At 39.7% G+C, this 15,179-nt stretch overlaps 1 protein-coding gene across 1 annotated transcript in view; it reads right to left on the reverse strand.

Moving 5' to 3' along the window:
* Positions 1-15,179, reverse strand: part of SHQ1 (SHQ1, H/ACA ribonucleoprotein assembly factor) — a 101,482-nt gene that overhangs the window by 71,048 nt on the left and 15,255 nt on the right. Inside the window, exons 5-6 of the mRNA XM_043587938.1 lie at positions 12,552-12,664; positions 5,858-5,985 (exon numbers count right to left, since the gene is read on the reverse strand). Coding sequence (XP_043443873.1) covers positions 5,858-5,985; positions 12,552-12,664 — 241 coding nt within the window. The remainder of the gene's footprint in view (positions 1-5,857; positions 5,986-12,551; positions 12,665-15,179) is intronic.

Here is a 15,179-nt window from a genome sequence, read left to right on the forward strand (position 1 = left end):
TAGCTGCATGCTCACGTGTCTAGCTCCAACTCAGGAAGCCCCTGAGGGAAGGAAGACTAAAACAGACACCAGGTGGCTGTGATGCTTTTAGGAGCCCAAAAATTAAGTTGCTTTTTAGTATTCCCAAATCACTCTCTTACTAGCCAGTTACCCCATCCCTTCTATCTGCTCAACAAAAACTGCCCTTTTGCGGGGCACCTGGGTGGCTCAGTTGGTTGAGCGTCCGACTTTGGCTCAGGTCACAATCTCGCAGTCCGTGAGTTCGAGCCCCGCGTCAAGCTCTGAGCTGATGGCTCAGAGCCTGGAGCCTGCTTCCGATTCTGTGTCTCCCTCTCTTTCTGCCCCTCCACCGTTCATGCTCTATCTCTCTCTGTCTCAAAAATAAATAAACGTTAAAAAAAAAAAAAAAACTGCCCTTTTGCTCATCACAACTGGACAAGGCCAGAAGAGAGAGATTTCCTCACATGCTGGGCCCTTTTCACATAGTTTCCCAAACCCACTTCTGTCCTCTCTTAGGAGCCTTAACTTTAACATAGCTTCTTTTTGTTTAAAGGCTTCCTTCCAGCCATTTTACACTCTATCCTCTGGGGGAAAAAAATCTTAAGCACAGTTATTGGAAATTACTAGAAGCAATACCCCTCTACTCATTAAAATTTACTTAGTGCAAAAAACCAGATCTTAAAATATATTTATGTAATCATTTTTTAATGATGTTAGAAATTCTATGTTTAAAAAGTATGAGAAGAAACAGGAAATGTATTTGCACAAGTGCTGCTTACATAAATGACAACGATGGGAATGCATTTGCTTTAATTTGCTGGCAGCAACATAAAGATATGTGTATACTTTTAAACTTAATGCAGGTAGGTGTCAGGTGAAGCATTCTTTAAAGACTGGGATTTAGGGGCGCCTGGGTGGCGCAGTCGGTTAAGCGTCCGACTTCAGCCAGGTCACGATCTCGCGGTCCGTGAGTTCGAGCCCCGTGTCAGGCTCTGGGCTGATGGCTCAGAGCCTGGAGCCTGTTTCCGATTCTGTGTCTCCCTCTCTCTCTGCCCCTCCCCCGTTCATGCTCTGTCTCTCTCTGTCCCAAAAAATAAATAAACGTTGAAAAAAAAAATTTTTTTTTTAAATAAAGACTGGGATTTGGAAATAGAATTAATAAGACAGATAAACTGGGTGCAGAATGTCTCATTGAAGGGCTAATGTGAGGATCCCGTAATTTAAATAGAAGCTCTCAGTTCAATTAAAGCAATCTGATTTAAGGAAAATGTAAGAAAGCACATATTCACTGCATGAAGAACGTATACCTAACAAAGTATTTTAGTCCCCTAGTAATTCATAAGAAGGTTTGAGACAGTATTCTCATAGGTATAGTTTTGAGATGTTCATTACTTCAGCTAATAGCAAAGTGCCAGGTGTTCATGATGATATTATCTCACTTGAGAAAAGCCTTTATCCTAGTTGACTAATAAGGACTTCTGCTTCCAGATAATTCTAAATCATAAGGTAAGCATTCCCAGAACCATTTAATAATACATTTACTCATCTAAATGTTTATACCTTCATTCTCAAGTAATCACACCTGTATATACACTTAATCGTTTGTAAAGACTGACCTAGGAACTATAGGTTCTGATGTTCCATTACCCAGAAGTAAGGGCTTCTGCATAACATAAGTCACTTTCCAAGACCGTGTATGTAAGAAAAGCCTACTTGAATGTACTCAAGAATTCTTGGATGCCAGGTGCCCCTAACCTTTCCTTAAAACACACCACCACCTTTTTCTGAGCGTTTTCAAGTCCATTTTGGCTTAAATAGCTCATTAATAATACACAAATGCATTTAAATTCTGAAATTCAAGCAAAGGAACCAGAGATGATAAATAACAATATTAACAAAGTAGGAAATCACTAGAGAAACCAAAAGTCTTAGCTCCCCAAGGCCTTTTTGATTAGAGCTGTAAATCACATCACCCAAAGGGGAACTTGGGGAGGTTTGCACACAATCAGGTCTAACTAAGTAGCGGCAATGGAAATGACTACAGATGCGGTGCCAACAATACTTGGATGATTGCCACCATGAGTAACATTTGTCAAGCATTTGTATGACTAAGCTACACTACAAAGCAGCCTTGCTATACAGTTCACAACATTTCAGTTAATTATACTTCTATAAATAATCTACAGTCAAACAAAGGCAGCGGAAAGCTCAATTCATTTGGGGAAGACACTGGTGCACTAGCATGATGCAAATAGCCCAGGACCACCTCCCAATGTTAAAAAAAAAAACCCCAATCGGTACATGTGAAGACTGCAAAGGGGCTCCCATCAAAATGGAAAGTGACCTTCTTAACTTCACTTTGAACATTCTCTAGTTGTGTTACTTTGAAATCGTCCCTTCTCTCTAAATCCCCCTCCCAAATATCTGTCTTCTGTGGGGCAACAATTAAATAATCCCTGATCCGGCTCCTCTCGGAGGAATGCAAATCTGTCTATTATATTGTATACTTTCTGGAAACAGATCAAGGGAACCAGAAGAAAATGTGCTGCATTCAAACCTTTAGCCTAAATGGGTAGTCCCGCAGCGCTACAACTTTCAAAGCTGACACTGACAGTTAGCTCTACAAACACTGGAGAACTCACTGGTGCCAAACAGGATGTCCCCGGTAGGAAGTTCATTGACTAAAAATGTTATGTGGTGTCACACCATGCAACCATGTGCCAAGATTCTTGGGCTGAGATTAACCACGGAGAGACAACATGGGAAATGTGGTAAGTCCATCCTCATGAAACCAGAGCTCAGCAGGAGCATAGCATTTAACACTTCCATTTACAAGCCTTTGGGGAGGAAGACTGGGATCATTAACAAAAGTCTCCGTGTTGTAACTCAGGCCTACAATGAAAATCATAGGAATCATAAAATCAAAGGAATCATAACTGAGGCAAAGACAGGGAGCAAAGTTCACCATCTAAGGCTTATCTGGAATTCTAAACAATCTAGCTTACTATTTTATGATGAGACTGAATCAAAGGTAGAGCCCTCACCCGCACTGCTGTATCTGCCTGGCAACACCCCACTGCAGTGACACAGAAAGGAAGGAGGCCAGGGAGGCAAAGAACAAAGAGGAAGTGGAAGGGAAAATACAGCACGAGCATGCTCCTTGAGTAGGCTAAGGACTTGAAAGTTTATTTCTTGGTTTATTTCTTTTTGCCCATATTATCATCTGGGTGAACACACTTCAAAACATTTTCACAATTCTGGGGACCTCCAATACTTGACCAAGAAAAAAAGAAAGAAAGACAGGGGCACCTGGGAGGCTCGGTCAGTTAAATGTCTGACTCTTGGTATCGGCTCAAGTCATGATCTCATGGTTTGTGGGATGGAGCCCCCCATCAGGGTCTCTATTGATAGCACAGGGCCCGCTTGGGATTCTCTCTCCCTCTGGCTCGCTCTCTGCCCCTCCCCCATTCACATGCACGTGCTCTCTCTCTCTCTCAAAAATAAAAAAATAAACATTTTTTTAAAAAAAGAAAGAAAGAAAGATCTCATTAACAAAAAAACTTCCCCCTAAAGCTTCATAAATGTACAAAAATTTTAATTTCACAGAGAGGCCATTCAATTTCTGGCACTCCCACCATTGATGTTAGTCTACAATAATAATCTCTAACATTTACAACATGCTAGGGATTTCAAGTACATCATCTCATTCAGTCATCAAGACAACTCTATGTGGTAGGTATAAGATTTCCACAGCAACCCTGCCAAGTTGCAAGATCACGCAACTAGCCTGTGATGGAGCAAGGTGTTAAAGCCCGAACCCCATCTTTAGCTTATATCCATCCTTAACCCTATACTTGGCACATTACGAAAAGTGCTTTCTGTACAACAACACAGAGCTCAAGTTCTTCTACCTTAGATCACAAGTCCTTGCTATTTTTAAAGGTGATTTTTAAAATGAATCACCACACTAGCTTAGCAGGCTACAATTGTTCTCTAAGCACCAGTCGGGATACATGTCACAGGTGGAATGAAGATGAAGGGACAGGAGAGGCAGTAGTTAAAGGGAAGAACTAGTCTAATCTTCTGTTACAATTACACACAGAGAACTAACTCAAAGGCTGGCTCTCACAGAAAACAGGACCTAAAGCAAGCTACAAAGGATCCAAGTGAAGCAAGTTCGAATTTAAATCAAAGAAAGGTAATGCCTTTTCTTGATTTTTAGGGCAACTAGCTCACCCTTGTGGACAGAAAACTTAACTACACAACCACCAATTTCCACCTGCACCACCTTATCAAAACACTGCACCAAATTTGGGGAAACTGATTGAGACCAGCAGATAGCCTTGATGATTTCAGAGTGAGCAGACATTTTAAGCAGACCTACGTGGCATATACAATTACCTATCTCAACTGTGTTAGCAATCCTCTACCTGAAAATGTGTCAATATAATGTGGGAGGTCTCTGAAAGATTCTTAAACTCAAATCAAATATAAAACCAAGGATTTGTTGAAAAGAATGTAACAAGAGCCATTATTTATAAATGAGTTTCTCTACTGCAGTAGTCAATTATAAAAGATTAAAGCAGCAATTTTTCCATCTGGTAGAAATCACCTAAACTCTAACAAAACCGAACTACAAAAATACTTTGTACAGTATTTATCTCTTCCATAAATATTTACCAAGAACTTAGTATACAACAGGCACTCTGCTAGACAACAGAAATATAGCAAACAACAGACGACCGCGTTACTATGCAGAGAATCAAAGTACTATTAGAAAATAGACTTGCAGCTATTTCAGACTGAGTGGCCAAAGAAGGTACTGCAAAAAAACTGTAAACAACCCAAACATCCCATCAGTCATAAATAGCCCAAATATCCATTGTTCATGATAAAAATATACAACAGAATGCCAGGCAGCTATTAAAAGCTCAGGAAGAACCCTAAGTGCCCTACAGGGAAGAGGTACAACATGTGCTACACACTGGACAAAGTCAAGAAAGAACAGAGTGCGTGTGAGTCTGTTTATAAATTTCTTACAGCTAATATTCAGATGTTGGTATATGCACTGAAAAAACCCTAAAACTGTTAAGAGTGATTACTGTTTTTTAATACAGAAATAAAAGCCAGGGGCGCCTGGGTGGCGCAGTCGGTTAAGCGTCTGACTTCAGCCAGGTCACGATCTCGCGGTCCGCGAGTTCGAGCCCCACATCGGGCTCTGGGCTGATGGCTCAGAGCCTGGAGCCTGTTTCCGATTCTGTGTCTCCCTCTCTCTCGGCCCCTCCCCCGTTCATGCTCTGTCTCTCTCTGTCCCAAAAATAAATAAACGTTGAAAAAAAAAAAAAATTAAAAAAAAAAAAGAAATAAAAGCCAAATCAGTATACCGCAAAACATGGGCCTTCTACTCTTGATCTATCTGAAACTGTTATAATTCTAACATACAGATGTAATATCATGAAAAACTTAGAGAGGACATATCCAATTCAATCAACAGACAAAGGGAATGAAAACTAGGTCTTTTCCCACCATTGCTAATACTCAAATGCCCTTACTACAGTGGAATGTTCAGATCTTTTAAGCAGATTATTCAACTATTACAGATGTCCTGTGTGTTCATGTCCCTAAATTTACTTAAAAAATAAAAATTTTTAAAAGGATCCCAATGATTCAACTATACTTCAAAAGACTGTTCCAAGACCAGTCTAATCATCGAGTAGCATTTTCCAGTCTGGGGTGAAGACTCCATTTCCAAAATTAGCAAACCAAAAGAATATCTTCCCTCCATGAGAGAATTACAACTGTGTGCTTAGTAACAGGGAAGACGGGAAACAAATGAGCCTAATTTTGAGTTGCTTACCTAATGCAGCATGATTTTCTTGCTCCTGACTCTTTCCCAAAGAGGCCATCATTTTTGAATATATGTCAGTCCACCAAGGATTATACTTCAAAATCTGTTCAACAGCCTCATCTTCAAAAAAGTCAGCTCTGGAAAGAAAACAGTCAACGAGCTTGTTACATAGAATTGAGCTGAGTTTCATTTTTCTTTTAATTTTATCTTAACTCCTTACGTTTGTTATTAGAAACAGAGATTAATTCAAAGTACAGATCAAGGAAATGAGCACTGTGTTGTTCACTTTCTGAGTGGTCACTAATCACCATAAAACGAAAGCTGGGGTCAGACTAAAGGGATATGTGACATTTCTGCTCTCCTCAGAAACAAAGTGGAGAAAGGACCAGTCCTTCCCTTGAAGGCCCACCCCCGTACTGCACTGGCATGGGATGAGGCAAATCTGAACACAAAATGGACTGAAGCACTGAACTTGGGCTAGGTTTTTAAGTACCACCTGTTTTGGTAAGGTTACAATAAAGGAAAGAATCTTTTAATTCTACCAAAGGAAAAAAAAAATAATCAACAGAAAATACGAGATACTGCACACCCCCCCCCCGCCACACACACACCATTTATTAGCATGCGCCCTCATACTTTCTACCAAGATGCAATTTCTCTTACTTAGCTCTGCTAGTCCTAATAGTCCCTTGGCTTAAAACTATTGGAAAAGAACAAAGCAACGTTTGTAAAGGAGAGAAAATTAATTTGCGTGTACTTCACTTTCTGGGTTTTAACTTGCAAAATAACTGCTACCTTCAAAATAGGTTCCTGGAGGACATTTATTCAGAAATTCTACCACCTTGCATTCAAGGCTGAAAACTGGTATTCGTGGGAACGGAACAACAAAAAAGTAGAACTCATGGTGAAAAATTCATTTATATGTCAGTTAATTAGAAACTCAAGGAATTGGTTGTTTTCACAGGTTGATTTTCTAGCTGATAGTTTTATGACCTGAAATATTTTTTCTTTCAACTGAGATAATGAAATCTTTCTAAATTTAGAAACTCAGATAACTGAGTTATTAACTAAGTTAATTTCTGATTAGAAAATCAGATAACTTACTGAATTCTTCATACATGCCAAGCACTGCACTAAATCCTTTTCACCCATCACTTTCTTAATCTTCACACCATCCCCATAGGCAGGGGGTACTACTAATACTCCCATTTTACATGGGTGGAAACTGAGGGTCAGAAAACTTGTGTATCGTGGCCAAGGTCAAAGAACCACGAAGAAGTGTGGCCAGGATCTGGACCCAATTAAGTCTTACTCCAGAATCCAAGCCATTAACCAATATAAACATTCCATTTTTATGCTTGAGGAAATAAAAGTACATATGGGACAAAACCGAATAGCAATGATCTTGAAATAGTAATTGTCAATTATCAATTTTTGTCAGGTACATGACAGATATTTCAAAAAGATAAGTACTACAAGTAAACAGCTAAAATGCTTTAATAAAAGTCAACAGGAAGTATTGACTCTGCCCTGTGCCAACAGTAGTACTAACTCCATTTTGGGCACTGGGGTTACACGGCTGACAAGAGACATGCAGTCAGGGTCCTTACGGAACTTACAGTGTCATAGGAGGGCCCAGCAGTCACAATATAAGTGCTATGTAACTACTATGACCTAACAGTACGAGCATCTATGGCAAAGTCAAACTGGGATGACAGGGAAGGTCCCTGAAGGGAAGACTATCTAAGCCAATAGCTGAATGACAATAAACAGTTAACTAGACTAAGACAGATAGGAGAGAGTATTCCGGCTACAAGAATAGGTAGCAAAGGCCAGGAAACAAGAAGGCACGTTTAAGGGGGCAAAGGGGAGTTGAGGATAGCTGAAAACAATACACTGTAGTGACAACAACACTGTAAGCCATGTCCAAAAAATCTAGTGGATTTTTGTCACTAAAAACGACTAGACACTTAAAACCTTTTACATATGGGTCTCATATCAGTGTGCTTTGGCCCACTGCTCTCACTGGTCTGGAACATGGTCTAGGAGCAAGCCCCAGAGCACAGAAATCATGGAGGCCTTGAAGGGGGTAGTAGCAACGGACGTGGAGCAAAGTGGATCTGAGCTACAGTCAGAGGCTAGAATCCTTAGGATGTAGACATAAAGGGGGCCAGGAGTCAAGGTCTATATCCAGCATTCCAGCTGAGACAGTTCAGTGGACAACAGTGCCCTCTGACGAGACAGGAACACAGGGACACTAAACAGACAGAATAGCTGGAGACTTCCGCTTAGAACAGGCTGAGTTTGAGATATCCTTGCAGGACATACAGAGACTGGCGCAATAGGCAGTTAGCCACACAGATCTGATGCTCAGGAGAGACACATGGAATCGTGAGCATTTAGACAGTGACGGAGGCCAAGGGAGAACACACAATCACCCAGAGAGAACTTGGGAGAATGAGAAAAAAGGACTCCACATACTGGAGGGCTGACGACGCAAGTCAAGAGTTGAAGAGCCCATCTAAAATGATTCTGGGTCTCCCTAGAAGAAGTGATGGGAAAAAAAAACAAAACAAGACCTTGTAAAATCTACCACTTCCACGCCCTCCCTCTAAAAATTTCAAAATGTTTAAATGACTCTTTTGGGTAAAATCTCACTAATATAGTCCCAATAGTTGAAAATGTGATGGCTTATCCTTTACACTGTCCATGGTTCAAGAGTTTTGTGAACAAGATCTGAAGTTGACTAATGTTCTACTTTCCAAAATGAATTTATTTTCAAGTTTCTAAATGTCATTCACTCAATGAGCATTTACCGAGTGCCCCATGAAAATGCAGCATCAGGGAGATGAGGATCAGTAAGACACTCCTGACCCTTCAGGGCTCCACAATGAAATGGGAATGGATACAAAGAGAGAATATTGTAACATCGAGATGATCTGTCACTTGGAAGCCCCGAGGAGGGCTTCCTCTGCCAGTCTGAGAGGGGGTGTGCCAAGGGGTGACAGTGGAGCCCAGTCTTAAAAGATAAAAGTTATCCAAGCTAGGTGGAGCAAGGGAGAAAACAGCTGTCACAGGAGCATCATGAATACAAAGTGTGCAAGAAGTGGCATGGTACAGGCAGAGAAATAACTAAAATTCATTACTGCTGCAGCGTATAGGGTAGACAGGGACAGGCAAAAGAGAAGCTCCAGACGTAAGCACAGTCCAGGTCACAGAGAACTTTCTACACCGTGCTAAGGACGTAGAAGTTTATATACTTTAACTGATGGAGAACCCACTGAAGATTTAAAGCAGATGTTCACTTTCAGTACTTAAGACATGATACTGGTGGTTTTATGGTTGATGGATTTGCAGGAGTCCAGGCTGGAGGTGGATACACCAAATACGAAGTCATGAGACTGCTGCACTAAGCCAGACATATAGGAGGACCAGAAAGAGACTGAGTGAAGGAAACAGCAAAGAGATAAATGGTACCACTTCTGGATGGATTAGAAGTGTGGAGAAAGAAAGGAGTCGAAGATAAATCCCGGGTTTCTACCCTGAGTGACTGGGGTGAAAAATGGTACACTCCACCGAACAGAAAATGCAGGAAGACTTTCCAGGTAAAAATGATGAGTTCAATTTTGGACACTCAGCAGAGGAGGTCAGCAAATACCCAGTCGCTCTCCAAACCCTTAACAACGTGACTTTTCTTCAGAGCACTTATCACAATCCAAATCTTGTCTCCTTCCCCACTAGAAAGTAAGCCCCATGAATGCAGTGACCTTGTGGTATTCACACAAATCCTCAGTATGTGTGACTCTGCCTGGCATGCAGTTCATTCAAACTGGGATTTGTTGAACAAATTAGTGCATATGTGAAAGAAGAAATCGATGAGATTTTCCTCTAATGCTTTTTCCTAAGCTTGCCATTTTGAATAAAGAGCCATGCTGGAAGCAAGTGATCTTCTTCCCAGCCTCATCATTAGTACTCAGAGCCTTGACATTCCTCAATTAATCCAAAAGCCAGATGAGTGTATCAAATTCTTAAACAAATTTACAGCACTGAAAAGTTACAATTTAAAATGGCACCCCAAATGCTAGGGATCATTTTTGTACCTCTTCTCATCTCACAGATATTTAGAATGCTAACTCAATTCTTCTATTTTCTCCCAAAGAAGGACATAGGCAGATTTATGAATTGGTTCAGGTAAAAGATATGCTGACAATTAAAAAAAACAATATGCCTAGGGAAGGAAAGAAAAACCACTCTCGGCAAGAGAAATATGAAAACTTGGCTATGATAGGCAAAACAGGAAGGCCTATTAAAGAATGTTTCCAGATACCTTCAACAAACTGTAGTGTAAAAATAATGCCCAAAATGAGTTACAAATAGCAAAAAATAGACAATCAAAAACAATGCATGTTTATGGATCATCTGTTATATGCCCAGTATTCTGCTGGGCTGCAAAACACACAGCAAGGAATAACATCACAGAATGGCCTCTAGATTTTACAACACAAGACCTAAAAAATAATTATTATCCTAAGTCATTTATATGTGCCTTTGAAAGGAATGAATTTTTCTATATACTGAATTTACCTCACTGTGTTCTGCCTTAGGATAGAATTAAAATTAGTTTTCCTTAAGCCTGTAAAATATCAGACACCATGACGAAACATCACGACCAGTAAGAAGTCACACAACTTGAAAGTCTCATATACTTCACAATGACATATATTATGTATTATGCATGTACATTACATTCACGTACATAAATGTCTAACATGACACATGCAATGTATTGTCTGCATGGTAGGTAAAAATTGAAGCAAACCTTTTCCTCCACTGTATTAACCGTTAAGAACAATTTAAAAAGCACTGAGCTAAAAAAAAATTTTTTTAATTGAAAATTTAAAAGAATTTTACTTGGACTTCTCTAGTATTAACACATCTGGGTGAGTCAGTCAGCCAATATAAATAATGGGTAAGAAGTAACACAAAAACTACAATTAGCCAAAGTCTTACTGTTACTGGAGAAGTCACAAAGAACCTTTACCGCACAGCTCCCACTCTCCGACCTGCCCATGACTAAATTTAAACCACTCGTGTAAGAACTCTTCTTTAAATAATGGAAAGAATAGCTCATGCATACTATTAAAGAAAATGAGCTTCTGGATAAAGAAACACAGAAGATGGAGAAAAATAAGGGCTGCATATAATATCACACTGCTAACTATAAATTCCAATTTCCTAATTCTCTCAGGCCATGTCGTTATTCTTCCAGTTTTAGAAGAGAAGAGATAGGCAGTTCTTCTAATTAAGCTCCCTCCCACTTGAAATTTTACTCTTGTAAAGCTCATTCTGTTTTCATGCTGGTCCGAGAAATTTGCTGACAATGAAATTTCCCACTTTAAATATTCAGCATGATTTTAAATAGGTTTCTTCAAATTACTCTTCAGTGGACCTTTAAAGCCACAATTGGAGAGATAAAGGTAATTAGAAATGGCAATATAAATGGAGCTGAATCTCTCAGATGTCCTCCAAAATATAACATACCCTGCTCTTACCCAGTTCCCCCTAGGATGTTGAACAGTTCTGACCATTTATCACTACACATCACTCAATGCATTTGCACATCACAAGATATATTTCTGCCATTCCAATTAGTTTCCCACTGTGTCACAGGAGATAGAATGTTAATCACAAGAGTAACAGCAGTTAAACTGAAATAGTGTACATGAAAAGGAAATACAAAATGACAAATGGAAAGACTCTTTTCAAGTCCTGACGGAGCCACTTAGTAGTGGTATGACCTTGGGCAAGTCCCTTAACCTTCTTTACCCAACTGTTGTGAAAACGGATTTAAATAATCACTTGAGAGCACTTGATAAGCTGAAAGCACTATACAAATATAAGGGAATACGATGATTACAGCTGCATGTATAACGGTTTAGAAATTGTTGGCCCAGAGCTTGGGAAGAATAATAATTGAGGCCTACATCAACCTAGGACTCACATCCTAAGAGAGCTGAGTATCCACAGAAGCCAGGTGACAATCCCTTACTTGGGAGAAGTACTGCTTTTGTGGCCAATGAGAGACATCACAATGCTCAAGTGATTATTTACCTATGCATCAACTAGATAAGTTTGTTAGGCAAATACAAGCCTGCAAGTGACACATTATGGCAAAAGACACAATCAAGGCAGATGGGAAATACAACAAAACTTAAAATTAGATTTTATTTATACCCTACTGCAATGAACAATTATTTGTTAATTAGACTCAGATCTTCAATTACAGGTGCTCGGAAATGAAGTGTTGGTAAAACCCTGGATCAGCCAAGAAATGTAGTAAATGTAGATTCAAATTCTTAAAAAAAAACTGAAACATCTTTTCATTTACATAGACCATTAATTACAACAAAAAGTCTACTGAGAAGAACTATAAATATTCTCACGAATGCAGTGTTCTACTTTTAAGCCTGGCGAGGAAAAACTTAAAGAAGTACATTAAGAGTTCTCCGATGCTGGAATGATATCTTAGAAAGATCACAGAGGCTTAACACTTTGTAGGTTAATTCAAAAGTCAATTAAGGTTCTGAGCCATCACTAATTTTGAGAATCCCAAAACCACAGGCCTAGCATAGTTAAAAAGGCACTCCAAAAATTTTCAAATCAACGTCAGGTCAATTAAACGCTCAAAAAACTCAATACTCACAGATAATGATCAGGATCAAACTTGGCCAGCTCAGCATCCAGGCGTTTCTGCCTTCGTTCAGGTGCAGGAGTGAAATCTGGATCCTTAATATCAATAACATCACTCAATTCATCCTAAGAACACCCAGAAAAGAAAGAATAATTGCTATCTCCTATTTTGTCATTGAAAAATCTAATTTTGCACGAAAGGCCAAAACAAAGGAACAATCTGATCAGCAGGCCATAATACTACCTGTGACATGTAGATTCAAATCCAGCAAATGTTTGTTAAACACCTACTGCTTCCCTGTTAGAAGTTTTCACATAAGTTATCTCATTTAATTCGTACAACAAAGTGATCAATATATATCAGACATAAACGCTCATCCTAATTTTTTTAATGTATATTTAATCTTGAGAGAGAGACAGAGACAGAGCACGAGCGGAGGAGAGGCAGAGAGAGAGAGACACAGAATCCAAAGGAGGCTCCAGGCTCCGAACTGTCAGCACAGAGCCCGATGTGGGGCTCAAACGCACAAACCATGAGATCACAACCTGAGCCGAAGTCGGACACTTAACTGACTGAGCCACTCAGGCACCCCTGAACATTCATCATTAAAAAAACAAAAAACAAAAAACAAAAAGCAAAAAACAGAATAACTCCCTGCAAGCAACAGGAACATTCAATTCTCCATCTCTTCCCCATTTACTCCTAGAGATTTTAAAGTTATTAACAGCATGTTTAAATACATTTCTAAATTTTTCTTTTAATGTTTATTTATTTTTGAGACAGAGGGAGACAGAGCGTGAGTGGGAGAGGGGCAGAGAGACAGGGAGACACAGAATCTGAAACAAGCTCCAGGCTCTGAGCTGTCAGCACAGAGCCCAAAGCGGGGCTCGAACCCATGAACCATGAGATCATGACCTGAGCTGAAGTCGCACCCTTAACTGACTGAGCCACCCAGGCGCCCCTAAATACATTTCTAGACTGGAAGATGGAGATGCTCCTGCCATGTTAGCAAACAGAACCTTAGGTAACTTTTGTGTGCCCATAAATCTCTGCTCGACCAGAAATCCACTAGACCCAGTCAGCCCATCTCCAGAAGCCAGGCCAACCCTGGGTGCTATGCTTACTTCCTGGTTCCCTCTTACCCCAAACAAGGTTGACTGTGTGGCCTTAGCCAATCAGACATTTCCTATCTTTCTTCCTTGTTATTCTTTATCCCATTAAAATTTTCTGCCTTTCGCCCATTTTTCCAAGTCTCCCAGTGAAGACTGTTCACTTCCTAAAGCGTTAAATAAAGTCTCTTTGTATCACTGAAAACTGTCTTCTTTAATCACTTTTGAACAACTACATGCAGACTTTCCTTTTGTTTCTTCCTAAGGACTAACTCAGCTGGTCTCAAATAAGGATTTCCAAATAAAACTTACATATAAAACTGTGTGTGTTCTACTTTATGAGCATATTTAGGAATTTTTAAGGGCAATTTTGATGTATATGACTTTCTATCTGCAAACTTAAAAATCTAATCCTAATTGATATTCAATTTTACCGTAAAAGTCTTCACTGATGTATACACACACACTGATACAGAGCATGGTTCTTAGGTCAAATCCTACAGAAAATAGGTATAGTAGGAAAACTGTCTAGGAAACCATATAATCTTTTTTTATTATTATTAGAATTATGAAGCCAAAAAACCTCATACAATGCAAAATATCCCTATAGCGACATCTTTTTTTCAACCTCCTCATTCCAATTACTGACCACAAATGAGAAGTATAGAAACTGAAAGAACCTTAACTAAAAAGAAATCCAGGGAAATTACTCGAGAGAGTCATGGAGGGAAACTGAAAACAGATTGGCAAATGGAATGACAGGTTAGTGCCTAATAATCAGCTTAAAGTCGAGAGCCATGAGGCAACCTCACCACAAAGAAATGAGCTACAGTAAGCTGAAGGAGCCAAGGAGACACTAAGATAAACACTCCCCACACAATCCAAATTTTTGCATTGAAAAAAAAAATTCTCTCATTCCTATCACAATCCACTTAGCTCAAGTAATATCAACAACATTTAACCTAAGCACATTCTAATACAATGAAAGGGCCCAGAAAACTTTTTGGATGTCACGTCCAGAATACGTTAATACTTCTAACTACAAACATTCCAGGCAAAAACCAGATTCTTGGCTGTCCCCAAATAAAATTTTGCATTCCAAAAGTTCCCTTACAATTCACTTTTGGGAGATTAAGAATATATTTCCCTATAGAAATACTATTAAAACCAGTATTTATGTGCTCATGATAACCCACAAGTTTATTCCACTTATAATAAACTTTAAATAGAGTACTCTCCATTCAAAGGGCGTACAACCCTGTGGCAATGTTTCCATGAAAAAATGCTTTCAGAGTTCCACTGCAACCCACCATAAACATCTCTTCCCCAAGTAGGACAATCTGGACTCTTCCTCTCTTCCTCACCTGCCTGAAATGAAGTCCTCCAGGCACATAGCCAGAAAAGGTGCTGACCGTAGGCCTTGGGAGGAGAGGTCGAGTTGTACTGGGCCCACTGGACTCATGTCAGCCAGATGGCTACCATGAGAGCCATTTCGTGCCCATGGACCCCAAGTCCTTCTTCCCAGCACCCT

The sequence above is a fragment of the Prionailurus bengalensis genome, chromosome A2 (assembly GCF_016509475.1).
Source record: "Prionailurus bengalensis isolate Pbe53 chromosome A2, Fcat_Pben_1.1_paternal_pri, whole genome shotgun sequence".
Taxonomy (NCBI): Eukaryota; Metazoa; Chordata; class Mammalia; order Carnivora; family Felidae; genus Prionailurus; species Prionailurus bengalensis.